The 18,002-nt window shown below is 39.1% G+C and overlaps 1 protein-coding gene across 1 annotated transcript in view; it reads right to left on the bottom strand.

Annotated features, from left to right (window-relative positions):
* Positions 1–18,002, bottom strand: part of MED27 (mediator complex subunit 27) — an 83,482-nt gene that overhangs the window by 48,818 nt on the left and 16,662 nt on the right. Inside the window, exon 3 of the mRNA XM_005527293.2 lies at positions 1,966–2,096. Within this exon, the coding sequence (XP_005527350.2) occupies positions 1,966–2,096 (131 nt within the window). The remainder of the gene's footprint in view (positions 1–1,965; positions 2,097–18,002) is intronic.

Below are 18,002 nucleotides of genomic sequence, written 5' to 3'. Positions count from 1 at the left end.
TTCTGTTTAAGAAAAGCTCTAGATAATACAGTTGCTCTGAACAACATTTAATAAACACTTGACTCATTGTTACTCAACCCAATGACTTATCACAGAACTTAATTTTTACAGCATACATCAAAGCAAAAATAGATGAATTAATAAAGCTGGAAAAAAAAATATCCTTGAATTGCCATGGGAATATTAGGATGCAGGATGCCCTTTCAAGGAGATCTGTAGTTTTGCATCTGGATGTTTTCTTCTTTTGCATTTTATAAAGAATAAAGGGGAAAAAAACTCCACTGCATGATTCATCACTATTTGCATGAAACTACAGGAAAATCAAGATATTAAAATCAATTTGTCACACCTTTTTTTTTAAAAAAATACTTCTCATAAGCCTATTTTTTAAGTCTTTTAATAATCCGCTTCTGACCTGTATTGGAAACAAGATATTGAGCCCAACAGGTATTTCATTTGCCTTAATATCACTATCATTCTCTTAAGACACACCAAGATAGCAAAGAAGAACAAATATGGAAAGGTCAAAGAGAAGCCAGAGAGGAGGAAACCAGTGACAGATAAAGGGCCAGCTCAGCAGAAATACATTTTCCCTGTGAATAATGCTGCAAGTGGTAATAAGATATTGAAACATAATTCAACTACTGCCTAAAGTTTAGCTACCACACTAAAATTTCAGTCTATCTGCAGATCCTAGGTAAATGCACCACTGAAGGAAAATCATCTACAGATAACAAGACATATAATACTTTTAAATATGCATATTATGTATCTCACATTCAGATTTATACAGCTGTAACTCTTAAGGAGCAGATTTTTCTATGCAAAACTAGAAGTTAGTTCTTTATACGTATTTCTAGTAACTAGAGATGTCATGATTAAGAAATAAAACAAAAACCCACCAAAATACTTTAAGACCTCTGAAAAACCTGTGTTAACTGATGTAACAATATTCCAACTCCAATATTTCAACTTCCATTTGAAGCTCCAGATACCCAAATAAAGAAGGAAAACTAACCAGCTAGTTTGTCACAAGATACCCTGTTCCATCACACATTTCAGAGAAAAAACATCTGGTTTTCAAACTACTGCTGGAGCCCCCTTCAAACCATTCTCCTTGGTCTGATATATTGGTAAAACAATAGAGCATTTTATGGATTCTTGAATTACCAGCACTTTAAAGTTAATATACAAGGGTAAAGCTCTATTGACTCTGATTTTTTTTCACATTTCCTTTAAGAAAAAAACCCTCTAAACACTGACCTGTGAAATCTGGTGACAACAGGGACTTTTACTATTGCAGCTACAAGGTTTTCAGTAGCACAGTGTTTATACATCAGTGACTCTTGTTTTGTGAAGAAAAGCAGGCATTTTCCACAAGCTACAAGCATGCTCAGCACAATGAACAATTACTTAGCACTTCATTTTCTACATAATAATAATTTTTTTACATGTAACTAAATATATTTCAGGCGGTTTATTAATTTATAAGCCTTGTTGTGTACATATCTGTGTTTCTGGCATCACTACACACAGGCTGCTTAAAGTGTTGATACTCTCTGTCCTCAAACAGTTTCTAAGTGTCCTCATAATTGCTTGTCACCTGTAAAAGAGGTTTAGAACCGATGCAAAATCAACATATGGTGAACAGATGGACTCGGAACAGACATTTGCCGAGAAAGTACTCACACCAAAGACTTTCTGCCTTCAGTCTTTTAGGACCTTCAGAAAAGTCCTACTTGAAGCTCCAAGTCACAACAATCAGGTGAACATCATTCCTCAATGACAAGCTTGTGTTGCAAAAAGTTTTTTAATGACCTGCTACAAAGAAAATGTGTACGGAATAAAAATGCAAGCACGAAGTTGCTTAGTATGATAATTGAAAATTAAACCAAAAGACCAGTAAGTTAATAAGAAATATTCCACCCCCAGCATGGAAACTCTTCCAAATATTCCATTACTTACTGAGGAGGCAGGACAAGAGTTGTTGGCTGGGCTTTTGGTCTGCGCTTTGCAGATACTCCCATCTGGTTGGCTGAACGTTTCAGAGACTGCTGATTCAAAAGGCCAGATGCCAGCCCAGCATGGTACTGCAACTGGAGAAGAAAAAACATATATATATATATATATTAAAATACACACCACTGCAGTACTGTGTCTGTGTCAGACCTCTGCTACCTGTGGCACCTGATTCAAATTACAACCAGTCAGGAAATTAATATGTGGTATTTCAGATCTATTGCTTGGTGGAAGACATTAGGGACAAAAGCACATTGAAAAAGTCTGCTGTGAAATGGGTATGAGGAGCAAGTTATGCATTAGGGCAAGTAAGATGATGAATCAAGGACTTCCTCTCAAGTCTAACTCTCTTGAAACTTGGGCTTGCTTTTAAAAATTGCTCCCGTTTCTCCTCTCTAGGGACTAAACATTCTCACTTTAGGAAGAAGAAAAAGAGGAAGATGCAACTCTTTCACAATATAAACTAGCTTTTTAGAAATAACACTCATCTTTTTCTTCTTAAACATAGAACTACAAAACATTTGCAAAGGAGTCTCCACCACTGCAAAGAAAAATCTTGCTTTTAAAATACCTGCTCACACATCTCCACAGCACTGCAGAACAATTCACATTCAGTACCTTTCTCCTTGAAACTTTTCTTTTCCTTGCCAATAAAAGACAAATTTCTGAAGGACACAACATGAATCCGCAGGATTTTGAGTGCACTCCCACAGCTCTCAGATTTAAGAACAGCTAGAGGGCTCTGCCTGTCCTGCAACCACCTCCAAGTGCAACAAGTTCTCCTCTGAACATTTTCAATTACATTCTGAGTTCCCCATTTTTGAACTGGAAGGGGGAGGAAGATTCAGTGTCATACAAATGCTATTTCCTGCATCATTCCACTACCTGGATCTATGTGTTCATTACATTGTCTAAAGATTTGTTCTGAAAAAGCTGAATTGTTTCAAACATGAACATCCCTAACCCCATGATATGCACATAAAAAATGGGTTATGCTCATGGAAGTATGATTTTAAAATGTTCAGAAAATAAAGTGGTCTTAGACCAAGCTGTTCTACAGGGGCTGAGTGAAAAGGAGGGAAGCAAAGCTTGGAATGATGTACTCAAAACCACCTGTGGACAGGAGGGAAGCAATCCCCTGAGCCAGTTTGACTCAGATGTCACTGCTCAGCACATCCAGAAGGATTTCTAACAGCCTCCTGGTTCCCTTGGCTGCTTTGCCACGTGAGCTCAGCAGTGGCACAACACAAAGACACATCACATTCCTAATGGGAAGAGAGCTGTGCTCTGCCAGGGAAGGAGGGGGTTTTATTGCCCCAACCAATGGATGTTGCTCAAATTTGTTTTTCTCTGACAGTTTTCTGAAATGAAAAAAAATCAATGAGAGCGATGGAGGGTCCATGTTTGAAAGGTGATGTTTCAGTGTCAGGGGCTTAGTTTTCAATCTTCACTACCTGAGTGTGCAGGGAGTGCAATACACAAGGAATTAAAGGCAAAGACAGCTCTGGCAGAAGAGCCCTCTGACTCCAGGAATATGCTTTTCCTTTTGCTTCTTGCACCTTTTTGTGCTGGTGACACCATTCACTGATGTTCCCTGTGCAGGTATTTCAGGTAGACAACATTATTTGGACACTTGCTCAGAGATGGAAGTAATCAGTAGTATTAATCAGAGATGGATTTTAAAGGTAATCTCTTAAAAACATCTCATAACCTCCCAGCTAGTGACATTTAGTGGTCAGGCACCAAAGAAACAACCAAAAAATTATGAAAGGAATAAAAAAAGAAATAGATTCTAAACCACAATTTTGTCCTTCAAGGCTCACTCCCAAGTGATTAAGTTATTTTTATTAATTTTAAGTATTTCTTCATAATTTACCTTTGCTCTTAGGAATGGAGGTCCAACTGTCAAAACCTGTAAGGGCCATTAAATATTTACCAAACCACCTTTATAATGGGAGAAAAGGTCAAAGTTAATAAAACTGACAGGCAGCTTCTGTCCAGCTTGATTTATACATTATTAAAGCATCACACACTGTACTGCACAGAGTGCTCTCTTTTTTGGGGACAGGGGGTGTTCACTAAAGGGATCAGGAAATTGTTTCTTAATCATTTTTCTGAGGAGCAGAAGCAAGACTGAAAACAGTGCCAAAGGAGGATCACAAGTATCAAAACTATGGCCAAGAGATTCAGGATAATACAGGCGCCTTTCAGGTTCCTTTTCCTCTTACAAAATAAATACCTTTGTCTGCCAGCATTGAGCATGAGAGAAAATCTCAGCTAAAAACACACCAATCCCCCCAAATTTTTGCTTACTAACAAGAGAATGCAATTTCCAAATACATTCTCTCCGCTTTAGGGAAAAGTGCTGAAATGCAGTGTCAGAGGACTTTGTGAGTGCTAAAAGGCTCTTGCAGGGAGGGACAAATCACGGGACACAAATCCTTTTTGGGGTTAATGAACACACAGGAACTACATGGAGCTCAAGGAATCCTGAATCCAGAGAATGTTGGTGGCTGGAAGAACACTGGGGAGAAGGTTGTGGGCACACAGCTGGAGATGAGACAGGGGGTGACAGAGCTGGACCAGCAGAGCTGTTGTGTTCCAGCACCTCTGGGGGGTCTGAGACCCCACAACCCAGAGTGGCCAAAAATCACAGAATCGCTGATTGTCAAACTTGCCCTGCCCAGTGCATCCCCAACAACATTCCAAACAACCTCCCCTCTGCTTCTGACACCAGTTAAAACAGCAAAATGGTGAATTCTCATTGAAATGAGCACTGGTGCAGCACTAGGTAGTTGTGCAAATCATTCCCCTATTAGCTGCAAAGGAATTCCCCATCACTACTGCATGCTTTGGGGAATTCCACCTGCCTTGTGTGAGGCTAAGCTTTCCCTAATGAAATATTTTTCTGCATAATATCAATAAGATCGATCTGTTTTCCCCAATACATGCAGATGAAACAGAAAGTCTATTTCAGAAAACCAAGAAATCAAAACCAGCAACAACAGAAATCAATTTACAACATTTAGCAGCCAGGATATACCCCAGTGCGAACTTGTATAGGTTTATAATGAATCTCATGATAGTTGATACTTTTCCTAAAATTGCAGTTCCAAGTAGATGTGTGAATTCTACATTTTAAAATCAAAAGTGACTCTTCTTAGGAATGTAGGAAAGCTACTGAAAATAACACTTCAATATTTACAAAAGCTTTACATGAAGCTAAATAAAAACAGAGCTTGGATTACTTTTAAATTATTTTTTTAAGATCAATTATTTTTCTATGTTAATGGCCATGTGGCTATATTTTCTAGAACAAAATGCTATCACTAGTACTTCAGATTTTCAGTGTTCCTGAGTATATGAAAACTATATTCATATATTAACAGCTCTTAATCTTCCTCACTAAGTGAAAAGCATCAACAGAGAAAGCACTTGGGAGTCACTCTTCTCATAGCTGTAATCGTTAAGGAGGGCAATTTCTTCATCTACATAAGATGTCTTTGGCTTTCACAGGAACTATTTAAACAAAAAAAAGAGGTATGTTAAAGAATTAAAGATCTGATTTAGCACTGAAAGCATTAGTATTTTTAAAGAAGCTAATAATATAATATCTTTTCCTTACTGTACGCCAGTGACTGTTCTTACGAGAAATAAGATAACGCATGTTCTAAAACAATGAAAATAACCAAAAAGAACCTTCCCATCCCCCAAAAATACTGTATTGTGCAGATGATCTTTAGGATTTGGAGCAGACAGAAAACTTTTACTACAGCCAGAACCCTGCAGGAAAGGCCCCTTTGTTCAGCTGACCATACTGTTACAGGTTTCCATCTTAGCCTGTAGAGTTACTCTGCAGTGAACGTTATGAAACCACAAACATGGGCACAGTGCTGATTTAAAACTTAGAAAACTAAAGCTTTATGATTAGAATCAAGCTGGGTCTAGAGGTCTTTAGTTTACATAATTCATGGGCTGGAGATTTTGCATGTGCTGACTGCTGCCCAAACAAGTGAATACACTGCACATACCAACAAGGCCACCTGAAGTTGCAAAAATAGGTTGAAAGAAGGCAAGAATCAGCGGAAAAAAAAGAATAAGAGAAAAAGAAAAAGGTAATCATTTGGAGTATTAGCAACTGATCACATCAGCTCACAGCTGCACATTACATCTACATTTTGCCATTAATTAAAGCTTTCTAAGCACTAACACTTTAAAATGTGAAATCAGAAGAATGATTTTCTTTGTAATCACACTACCCTGTTATTTCTTCCATTCTTATGTAAATACTTAGTAATCATATATATAAACAGAAAAACGTTTTCTCAGATCTAGGTAATGTAAAGTTTAAGTCCATTCCTCTAAGGAATGCCTTTTAGAGAGGTGGTTGACAGATACTCATCCACTGTGGCATTTTCTGTAATCCTGGTGAGGCACATTTGCCTCCCTTAGGATGCACAGTACTCTGCCCCTCATCATTAAACAACTTCTCCCTTGCAGATGAAAAGGGATTTGTCTATTATGATAAAACTCTACTTATTCTTTTGAAAAGAGCAACGAGCAAGCAAGCAGGACACTCCCACAGTTTCATCTCTGCAAACTAAAGTAGGCAAGAGAGAAATTATACTACCTTAATTGAGATTTTTAAGCTTTTTTCAGATAATGAGGCCTGTTTGGAAATTCTCTTTTTCTCCAGACAATATTTGATCATTTTAGGACAGCTGAATTCTTGACTTGACCAAAACAGCATCAATAAGCCAAAAGAGTCTCAGATTTCTTTATGCATCAGTTTTCCTCTTGTTGAGCTGGGCTACAGGCTTTTCAATTAATAGGAAAGCTAGACAGTGTGTCTTTGCTCTATTTTACTATTTAATTAGGACACTTTATTTTTTAAAAAGCATTTATGCCCCCCAAACACTTTCCAGTCCACAAGAATATTTAAGCAAGAAACACCTATCCATGACAGGAATAAAGTCTGCTCCCATCCCATGCTTTTTTAAATCCCTGTGCAAAAGTTATTACACCTTTTGCCAAAAACTCTGATCTCACTAAACTGTGACAATAATGAGCTCACACTTCTCTTACTCTCATGCCTGGGCTGGGTCTTGCATTGCAGTGAGATGCCACGACCTCATCCTGGTCAATAAACTGGGATATGGAGCAGGTTGGGAGCATCAGCCCTGCACAGGGCTTCTCTCTTAGGTCTCCCTCCTCCCTCCCTTCCTGACCTAGGCAGTTCAAAAACAAGCTGAGACATTTTTATTTATTCATATAATGACACAATAATAGGAAATGCACTGATACTCATGTCTGTTCCTTTTAATGTCTTGTCTTTGCTACAGGTTTTATTCCATTGTTTCTGAATTCATATTTTTGCTGAGAGTGCTGTTTTAATTAGTGTCAGATTTCAGCCCTAAAGTGTGTTCTTCCCATACTTCTCTATCGAAAACACTGAAGTTCTGTTGATGAATGACTGCTGATGAACGTTTCCTCACTCCAATACTGCTTGCAAGTTTTTGGCTTTTAACCATGCAGAGATAGCAAATCTCATGGCACTTTCTTCAAGGAATTGGTCAAAACTTCAGCATCTGCATCCTTGCTGCCAACAAAATGACCTGCACTGTTCCAAGCCTCCACAAAAGCCACTACTTCTCCTCCACATTTTTAAAAAATGTTCTGGAATCCATTTAATAGTTACAGAAGTGACATGTTCTCGCTTTTTGGATAATGACAACACAAAGGGACACCACACAGCCACCAGGCTGAATTTTAAAGGGATCTAGTGTTTGAAATGGATAAAGAGGCAGAGTAATCATAATCTGGGGTTACAAGCTACTTTATTTACTCTTTAGAAGAATAACTATTTTATGCTTAAAATGTTTATACCTCCAGGTATTCTGAAGGGTTTGAACATACATATTTACTGAAAGATAACTAAATGAACTGGCATTTATTTTGTTGTATGCAGCTACAGCATAAACACATAACAGAATTACAAAAATCAAAGTAGAATTATTACATTGTGTTCTGCATCTAAATGACAAAATAAAACCAGGTACAGTAATCAACAGCAGCATTTTCAAGTAACCCCAAGCTAAAGGCAGGTGGTTGGTACAGAGGTTGTCCAGAATAGGTAAATGGTCTCAGTGTCGCTCTGTGGGGTGTATTCACAATTGTGTGTTCCTTTAATGGACTTCATTAAGTCTAAAGACCCAAGAAGTGCACATGATCAATATCTGACAGAAAATCCTAATTCCTTTTTGACAGAAGCATTACCTTTGTATAGGACAAATAATGTGTAATAGGGGAAAGCAATCATTAAACTCCAAGATAAGGACACAGTTAGTACCTTCCCCCAGAGCTCTGTGCTCCCTTTAACAGCCACCAGAACTCTGGAGACACTGCTCTCCTGCTAAAATTAGTATTTTCTAAAGCCCTAGACTAAATCTTTGGTGTCAGGGGCTCAGCTGGCAGCTATGTCAGTATGAAGAATGACCTGCTGCCTCTGTGACAGGGGGTGCTCAGGTGCTCAGATAAGAAATGGGAAGACACTTTAAGCCCAAATGGCAGAATAAAGCGCTGCAATCAGGTACAGAAACACTCCCCAAACTGTCCAGCACCATGCCATGATTTGCAGCTCTGAGGGTGGCCTTTACTGCAGCAAACAAAGCACTTTACAGACAAACCAAGAAATAAATACTCTTCAATAAAATGTCTACATGGTGCAGCTTATGTAAATCCAACCAGTACAGTGCACAATCAAAGGGGATACAGGCAGTCAAAGCAGAAATGAAGGAAACCCATTAGTGGGTAAGCAGTGGAACAGCAATAACAACACCCAGTACTTGTGCTGCTGATTTATTCTTTCCCTAACTCATTAAATTTAATTATTTTAACTTCTGTTAAATGCCTTCCCTTAACTTTGGTCACTTGCACAATCATTAAAATGCCCAGTATCTTTAGACTTTAGGCAGATATCCATACTGAGTATCTGACAGCCCAGCTGAGGGTTTTCCTGCCAGCACAGGGAAACCTGGCTTTCCTTAGTGGCTTTCCTGAAGGAGAAATTGGAAGACCACAACTGCAGAGAGTCCATCCCAAGGCTCTGCCAAGCTACACCAAACACTACCACTATCTTCTGCTCGAGGTGACCACCCCACTGCATACAAGCAGAAGGGGCTGAAGGAATATTGTGTAAACTGAGCTGAGACTGCCAAATTAGGAGCTAATTCTTCCTTAAACAGTTTCTTTTGCTAATATCTTTCTTTACATTTAGCAGGCAGAAGCAAGGCTGCAGGGGATGCTTACTTCCAGCCCACCGGCGACAAGCAATTAAAGCTTGAAGCTGGAGAATTCTGGAACAGAATGCACGAGGCCTATTTCCCTATAAGAATGTTCCTACTATAGCTGCAGAATATTCATGACCAGATTAATTTAGCCACCTTTTCTAGACACTATAAAGTAACCCACAGAAAATATTCATCCACAAGTAAGAGCAAATCTTAAAGGTCACTGTTACCACTAGTTTGAGTAAGAGGTTTTAACTCTCGTCTTTCCCATGTAACATCAAACCCTGGAATCAACACAGGTGTCTGGAACTTCTGAAACATCAGGTTAAAAGATACTTTCAAGTTAGACATCCAAAAAATAAGTAGACATTTATAAAGATTTAGGCAAATTATTTCTTTAGACATCAAAGAGTTAAGTCATGAATGCTTTTGGGAATGCAAAAAGAATCTATCAGGTTTGATTGATAGAAGTGTAGCTTTTAACTAAGACTGAAAAAATGGAAGACTGGCAACATTCTTTTCCAGAATAATATGCTTCCTCTGCTTTTTTTCAGCATAGCGCACATAAATCAAAGAAATGTTAAAGAGGCCCATACATCACAAACTGGCATTTCTAAACTATTTACAAAATCTGTAATAGTCAAGAGGATGGAAAACATAAAAGTGTGACCAGCAAAGTTCCTGAAAGAAAAAGAGGCTCTACCATCCCAGCAGGGTAAAGGTTGGAAATTCTTGATTGTAGACTTTAAAACCATTAAACCAAGACAATCTTGATAATGCAGGGTTGCAAAAAGCAAACAGGATGGCGTTATCAGACAAATCTGGTGTCAACTAGACAGACCAGAGCACTGGGTGCCACATCCAGGGATGGTGACTTCACCTTCCAGGCCAGCCCTTTCCAGTGCCCAAGCACCCTTTCTGCGGAGAAATCCTTCCCCATGTCCAACCTGAACCTCCCTGGCAAATGCTTTAAGGTTTGAAGTACAAAAGCAGGGCTGACCTCACTGCAGACAGCCCCAGAAACAGGAGCTCCAGTGCTGAGCTGTGTGTCCATCCCACTTTCCCATCCCCACATCTACACATACAACAGATTTCAACAGGTTTTCCTCAGCAACTTTTACAGATGAGAATCCCATCTCCTGTTCTGAAAGGAAAAAAGTGGATTATGGAAAGTTTATGTGTCCATCTGTTGGAGATGTCATACTCTGACTAGAGAGTGCAAAAAGCACAGAGATGTTTTACAACCAAATCCCAAACTTACTGTAGTCTGAACGAGTGGAAGAGCCATATGCTTTGCAAAAAAACACCTCTTTTGCTACACATTTTTTTGCCACAGCACAAAGAGTAACAGTTCGAAAGCTGCTGTAATCTTTATTTCTGAAAATAGATCACATATTCTTACTCTCATCTGCCACACTTGGGTGAGTTACTGATCAGATAGCAGAAAAACAAGGAAATACTACTCTGGGAAATGCCAACTTAAGACACTGTGCACTGGAAGGAGTTATCTGCAGCTACAGCCAAGGGGCAGCTCAGAGAGCCCAGGACTGGGATGATGCACAACAGAAGGTTTGGTGCAATGACACATGAAATGCTTTTACAGTTTTCTCTGTTGAAGACTTGCAGTGGGAGCATTTGAGATGAAGCTGGGGGCCCTCAGAAATATCTTTAGGAGTAAAACAAATGGAATCCACTTCATCCTATTTCCATGGGAGCTTATAATGATATTATAATTAACTCAATTACACCACAAGATTAATAGCCTTTAAAATGCTCCCAGTCATTCATTACAGGCCTAATTAAAACTCTTTTTTGGTGCTGAGCCAGCAAGAAATATGAAATTACTTGCTAGCAACCATATAGAAGTATACAAGGTATTATCTTTACTGTGTTGGTGTTTCCATGGTCACAATTCAGTGAGAAGTTTGTATTTGGGCTGTTCGGTATTTTTTTAATATCAAAAATAACAAGAAAAAAGGACAAGATCCACTTTAGAGGCTCCAACACCTGCAACAGCATATCAACTCACTACAGCTAAACCAGTTTATTTCTAGTTTTGCTGCAACAGTTCAGGGCTTCTACAATAGCAGATGCCTTTCCTCCCACACATCAATTAATTTGCAAATGCGCTCAGGTTGTAGAAATAATGAAGTGCTGAATGCTTCTCTATTGACAAGTTTTGCTGTCAGGAGGTGGATGCTGTAGGCGAGGTGCTAAAATCCGCTGCTTCTCTCTGCATGCCAAAGGAAAGACACACGAAACTTGGACGTGAAACTTATTCGACAGCTAACAGGGCACATCAATTACTTTATTTACTCCTCTCTTGCTGGAACCAAAAGGAAGACATCCTCTCCAAAAGTTTTTTACTGTATTTGTTTAGGTATTTATAACACACCATTTTACAGGGAGGTGGGAGGTTTTGTGCTGACCCAAGAAACATTGTATATTTGAGGAGAAAAGTAGTATTTTTCATGTATTTTTAGGTATACTAAAAAAGTTACATTAAAATTAAGATTACAAATGAAGAATTCTGTATCTAGGAAATGCTTCATAATGCCTGTGCAATCTAAATCAGTCTGCCTGTGCTAAGGATTCAGACTTTCATTATGTGCTTCCTTCCAGACCTCAAATTACCACAGTCTGCAGGAGCTCATGGATGAAGAGGCAGTTACTCAGCATCGTTTTCATGCACAGAATGTTATTTGCAGGATCTCACACAATGCCCACACTTCTCCTCTCAGATGCCTTCTACCATATTTTCCTCCTTTATCCTGCTTCTTTACAAATACTGTTAACAGTATTCAGAATTCTTATTCCACTCAAGCTGGGTGTGGATCTGAGGAATTTCAGATTTTTAAGAACACTGAATGTTTTTACTCCTTACTATATTTGTAGTAGAGTTTCCACAGATAATGACTGCAGTCAGGTGCTGAGCAAGTTCTTGAAGCAGCCAGAGGAGGCTTTCAGCCAGGTCGTGGCAAGGTTGCAATCTCTACCCTCACTTCTATCACTTGAAATGAAGGATCAGCCTGGAGCAGCTCATTGTAACTTTCTGTTTGGACCAGCCACTAATTGGAAGTAAATGACATCTTACCAGACATTCTTCTGAAACCAAGTTAAAAACAGAGATGCTGAACTTTCAGTTCCAAGGAAGGCAAGTCCTAGACTATTCCCCTCCAATTCTTCCCATGCCTAATTACCACACGTGTTTAAACCATCCACCTCAGTAGCAGTCCAAATTTCTTAAACTTTTATTTTCAATTACAGTTTTTCTTTTGCTTGCTATAATGAAGAACCCTCTCACCCATGTCCCCTCACCAGCAAATGTTAGTAAAGAGCACGTGACCCATCCATTATCTTTTCTCTCATGAGTGGAATAAATTGACTTGCTTGATCATACAGAAGGAGGACAGGATGCTTCTGGCTCAGTTCTCACGTCTCTCAACTAGAAAATCCCATATTAATGAGCACTAGACAAATGGTAACTAGGTAGTTTTACAATTAAAATTATGTTTAAAACCATTTTCAAGTGTTAATAACTGAAAACGTTATTAGCAAAGGTACTAACAGGTAAGGAAATTTGCTGTTACAAATGATGATTTTCTGCTTTTTAAAATATGCCATTTTCAAACTGACCTTGTTCCTTTTAAATTTTTATAGCATCTTCAGTTCCAATTTGAGATTTTCATATGGGGTAGGCAAGCCTTTTTATGTTCTGTATTAAATGCAAGACACCTCCTTGGAATGATCTGCAATATTAATAATATAACAGTACCAATTTCAGGAGCAGCACTGTAGCATCAACACATGCATACCTACATGAATCAAAATTTAACCATGTACATCATGGAAATCTTTAATATATCACAAGAAAAAAAGCAGTTCTAAGGCAGCTCAAAGACAATTTGAGATTTCCTCTTTTGCCATACAAACACATGACCTTGTCATGCCTCGCAAGGTAACACCGACATAGCTGATGCAAGAAAACATATGCTTCTCTTTACTGGGCTTAAAATAGGAACAGAGGGGAAGGAGAATGATACTCAGGGCCAAACCCAGGCTTCTGAAGACCAGACTTGCAGCTGTCACTGTACTGAGCAAAAAACATCCCCACCCACACAAGCCCTACAGGATTCCTAACACCGACTGCCACTACAGAATCGGGAAAATACTTTCTGGAAATTACAAACATTAGAGATTCATTACTTAGCTAGGAATTTGTACTGGTGCTATCACAGGGTTTTAAGACTTGGAGATTGAGCCATTTTTATGTTGCTGTGGGACACAGCTAAAGCCACAGGAAAATAGAAATTATTCTTTTTCATGGATTTCAAAGGAGATCGACATATATTTGATTTTCCATGCACTGGCTGTCTTGCAGGCAGTCATCAACAATCCAATTACCACTTAAATGTTGGCCATCTAGCCCACAGACATTTCAGATCCTCATTTAAACCTGGACATACAGTATTTCCGTATCTTGATAATCACTGTGAAAATCCTACCAGATCAAAGCCCAGCAGTTTATCAGTACCTCAGTTCAAGGCACCAAGTAAACACACATTCCTCTCACTGCTTTGTGGACTTCATTACTAATGAAGTAAAAATTTCAGACATCAATCTATTGCTTCAGATGGCCACCATCAGAAAAATAAACACAAATGTGACTGCCCACAGTGGCTCATCTGGCACATTCACTTGAAGGTAAATTAAAAGCACTAATGAACAGAGTAGGACAAGCCAGGGAATAACATTGAAATAGAAAATGCATCTACACAGCTTCATTCAACCAAGGCTGTGTTTCCTCCCTCAATCATAAGATAAATATCAGTGATTGTTTTAACTACTTCACCCATCACTGCTGAAGGCCAAGCTGCTTACAAGCCCCTACTGAAGAAATGAACACTACTGGCCTTTTCTTCTGAATGTTCCCCAATACCGAGAAAAAAATAAAAGGGGAGAAAATACAAAAAAAAAATCATCATAGTATTACTTAGTCTCTTGAAAGAGACAGTGAGGCTCTGAGGGGGTTCTCCTTCCCTGCACCTGCATCAGCCAGTTCACAGCTGTTACCACACCCATTCCTGAACTGGGTAATTCCAAAACAGCACTGACCTCCCTACACATAGTTTGTGTTGTACCAAAATTCCAGCATCACCCTGTTGCGCACTGGTACCAAACTCATCCTATTGACTGCTTCCCATAAAAACCTCAATGCATCCCATATGTATGGTTTGCCACCTTCCAAAGCTTGCCAGTCCTGAACAGCCACAGAATACTCTATTATATTCTCACTCATTCTTATTTTCCTCACCTCAAAAACCAAAGTGACTCCTTCTCCAACAGTTCTGAGCTGGCCAGAAGCAAACTCCCTAGGGAGCTGAGCACAGAGCCCAACCACCCACTGTACTGTGGGTGCAGGACATTGGAAAACCACTGGAAGTGGGAATGTAAAAATGTCTCATACATGTAAGAAAAAAGAAAACAAAACCCAAACCTGTATTTTTGGTCTTGAAGACATACAAGGAAATTACATTCAAAAAAACCCACTGCAACTGTTACATTACAGTTACAGTTGGAATTTTATATTACAAATAGAGTTGCAAAGCAGACACGAGCTGATAAATTCAGCATTAAGTTTTCTGAAAGTATTCTCAACTCTTCAGCAGTGCATGTACTTACACAACCAAAAAGGATCTTTCTGTACGAGCTCATAGCACCAGCAGTATGACAAACTGGTGTGCATTTAAGGAAACTGGGGCGGTGGGGGAGCAAGACACTGCTTCTCACAAATGATAATTTTTGAACTTGTTTCCATCACTTCTCCGGCTACAAAATCTTTTTTAACGAGGACACTACCTACCTACCTCACGAAGTTTATTTTATCAAGCCAATAATTCAGCAACATGAACAACTGACAATTCACTCAACTCTAGTTTTTCCCTGAGGCGTTCACAAAAACATAAAAGAGCAAGGAAAACTTAAAAATGGTGTTGGAGAGCTGAAGCCTTGCTGGCGGCACGCTGAACAAACAGGAACAATTGAAAGCTAAGGAGCAGTCAGTAATTTATACTACTGAGTCCAATGCCTGGACAGAAAGGAGAACAGATGGCTCTGCAATATGGAGATGGCTCCATGAAAAGCAGTCAGCACAGGGATGCTGCAATAGCTCAGCAGCAATAGTTTGCCTGGCTGTAACAGCCACAGCAAACCAAATTCCATCATTTCAGAGGATAAAACAAAAGAAAAGTAAATGAGAGTAGAAGAAAACAGAAGTTCTTATTACAGTTGGCCTATATTCCATGATAAAGCGTGGGTTCCTTCAGAGTTTTTCCAAGAGTCCTGCACAGACAGTTCTGTGCAAATAAATGAGCTCCATCCACCCGGCAGGAGCAGCACTCCTCTTCCTGTCCCGGCCCCCTCCCAGGAATTCTGCATCACACCAAACGTCTCTGAACGTCAGCTATTTAGTTCTACTTTTAGCTCTGCTTTAAATAAAAGTGTGTGGAGTGCAAGCTGCATAATGAAGGCTCAAAACCATGGAAATGGCACAGACTGCACCGGGCAGCATTACCAAGCTGAGGGGGCTTTAGGGTTTGTTTTTCTTTCTGGCAGACTTATTTACAATGAACAAAACCAAAATTTTCAAAAAGTTCCCAGCTCCATGCTGGAGGAGACAAGAAGCTGGTTCCAAATGGAAATGGCCCTGTGTTTGAGCCTTGAGGACACATAACCCAGAGGCAATGGCAGAGAACACATCACCAAACACATCAACACAGGAAAAGCGGGCGAAGGAGTTCTTGACAAATGCGTAAGGACCTCAGACTAATTTTTTTTAAGTATTGCATTTCAAGGCCATCATGACTAAGCAATATACCAGTTATGCAAGAACTTAAAATAAGCTAAAAATCTAGCACAAAACTTTTCAGAAAGGCCAAAACATTACAAACTCTTTGACCGTAAGAACCTCTTAAAATAAATATATACCCACTATGGAATCAGAGCACAGGTGAAAGCCTCAATTTAAAGCCAAACGTAAGATCCTCCTTCCTCTGCAAGTTTCCTGTGATAAATCAGGTTATTTACAGGGCAAGCTCAGTAGCTGGATTTAGCAGAGGAAATATCATCTTGCCCTTGCACACCATGACAGCTGATGCTACTCAGCTACAGATTATGCTGACATATTCCTGTTTCACCTACAGGACTCTTTTAATTGGAAAAAAAAAAAAATCCACTAAAATGAGTGTTTTACTGTAGAATATGTCCATTATTTTTTTTTAAATCAAAACTCATTGACACAATTGCTGATGTTGGTAAAAGGCCTCTGCACACAGTTTCACAAATGGTTTAGAATTCAGCATAAGCACACAATTGCCTGCACTTGGGGTAGGCTTGTAAAACTCAAAAGCACAAGTTTATCATCACTCTCAGGGAGTAACCAAATGTTATTGTTCTTTAAAGTAATAATCAAATAGAAAATCAAAGCAAGTTCTTTTCAAGGAAGATGTTTTCAGATATATTTGTCTTTTTCCAGGCTTAAGCCTGAGACATTGTACAAGAATTAGATCAGAAACTGCGTGTACAGTCCCAGCACCCTCCTGCCAGGACTGCGGACACTGGCATTGCTCTTCCCAAGAAAGCAAATATTAAGATTGATTAAACACCTTTTTTCAAATACTCCTGATAATAAAGGGATTATTCTTCCCCTTTTCTAATGGGTATCTTATTCTGGCAACTGATGGATCATATTTTAAACTGTTTCAATTCCAAGCAGCATCTGCTGCTACAATTACCAAACTGAAGAAGGGTGATAAAGCAGTTTGATTTGAAGGAAAAACAAGAGAAAAAGGCATAACATTTACATGACACTAACAATCCTACTGACAGGTTTTTCTGCCTTTGCAAACTTCCTTTCACTCAGAAGCATTCTTTTATAACCTGACAATTCCCTATAGCCTGAAATCCTCATGAACATGTCACAGATTCTTGTTTTCAACCTCTCTGAAGTTCCTGCAAGAACCTTTCTAACTGACTAGTCAGGACATCCAACTCAGATGTGAAATTAATAACTGCATTTGCAGTACCCTTCTTAAACTACTTCTGCCCTTTACAAGATTCACTGTTTCCCTAAGTACCCTTTTAATGAAGACAAACAAACATAAACGAAGGTTAAAAGAAATAAATAGATTTAAGCAACCTGCAAGAAAAAAATCAACAAATCAATCAGTCAAAGGCATGTTTGACTTCAGCCACTGAGAAAACCAAAAGGATGTGCTGCTGCTCCAGTTTGATCATGCAAAAGTCTCTGAGAACTTTCCCTGGTCCATTATTTATTTAGAAAAAAAAAAAAAAAATCCTTTCCATCTTTAACATGAGAGTAGTGAACATGAGACATTAGTTTTCCAGACTTCACAGTGGCTGACAAAGCAAAACACAGACTGAATTTAGGCAGCCAGCAGAGCAAGAATCTCTGAAAAAGGGCACCTTAAATAAATGCACAATAAATGTCTCCTCAGCCCGCTCAAGCAGAGCCTTCAGCCACTGCTATATGTCCATGTCTGCTTTAAAAGCAGGTCATGGATGCTTAGAGAAAAGCCACAGCCCCTGATTTCCATCCATCTGGGAATTACATTTTGCAAGTTAGCACATATGAAAATGCACTAAGGACAGTACTCTCTGAGTTCATTTAGGCTC

Source organism: Pseudopodoces humilis, chromosome 22 (assembly GCF_049639895.1).
Source record: "Pseudopodoces humilis isolate 2021_Gansu_Grassland_sample_001 chromosome 22, ASM4963989v1, whole genome shotgun sequence".
Classification (NCBI taxonomy): domain Eukaryota; kingdom Metazoa; phylum Chordata; class Aves; order Passeriformes; family Paridae; genus Pseudopodoces; species Pseudopodoces humilis.
Note: the sequence above shows the minus strand (reverse complement) of the source record. Positions and strands in the feature narration are given on the sequence as shown.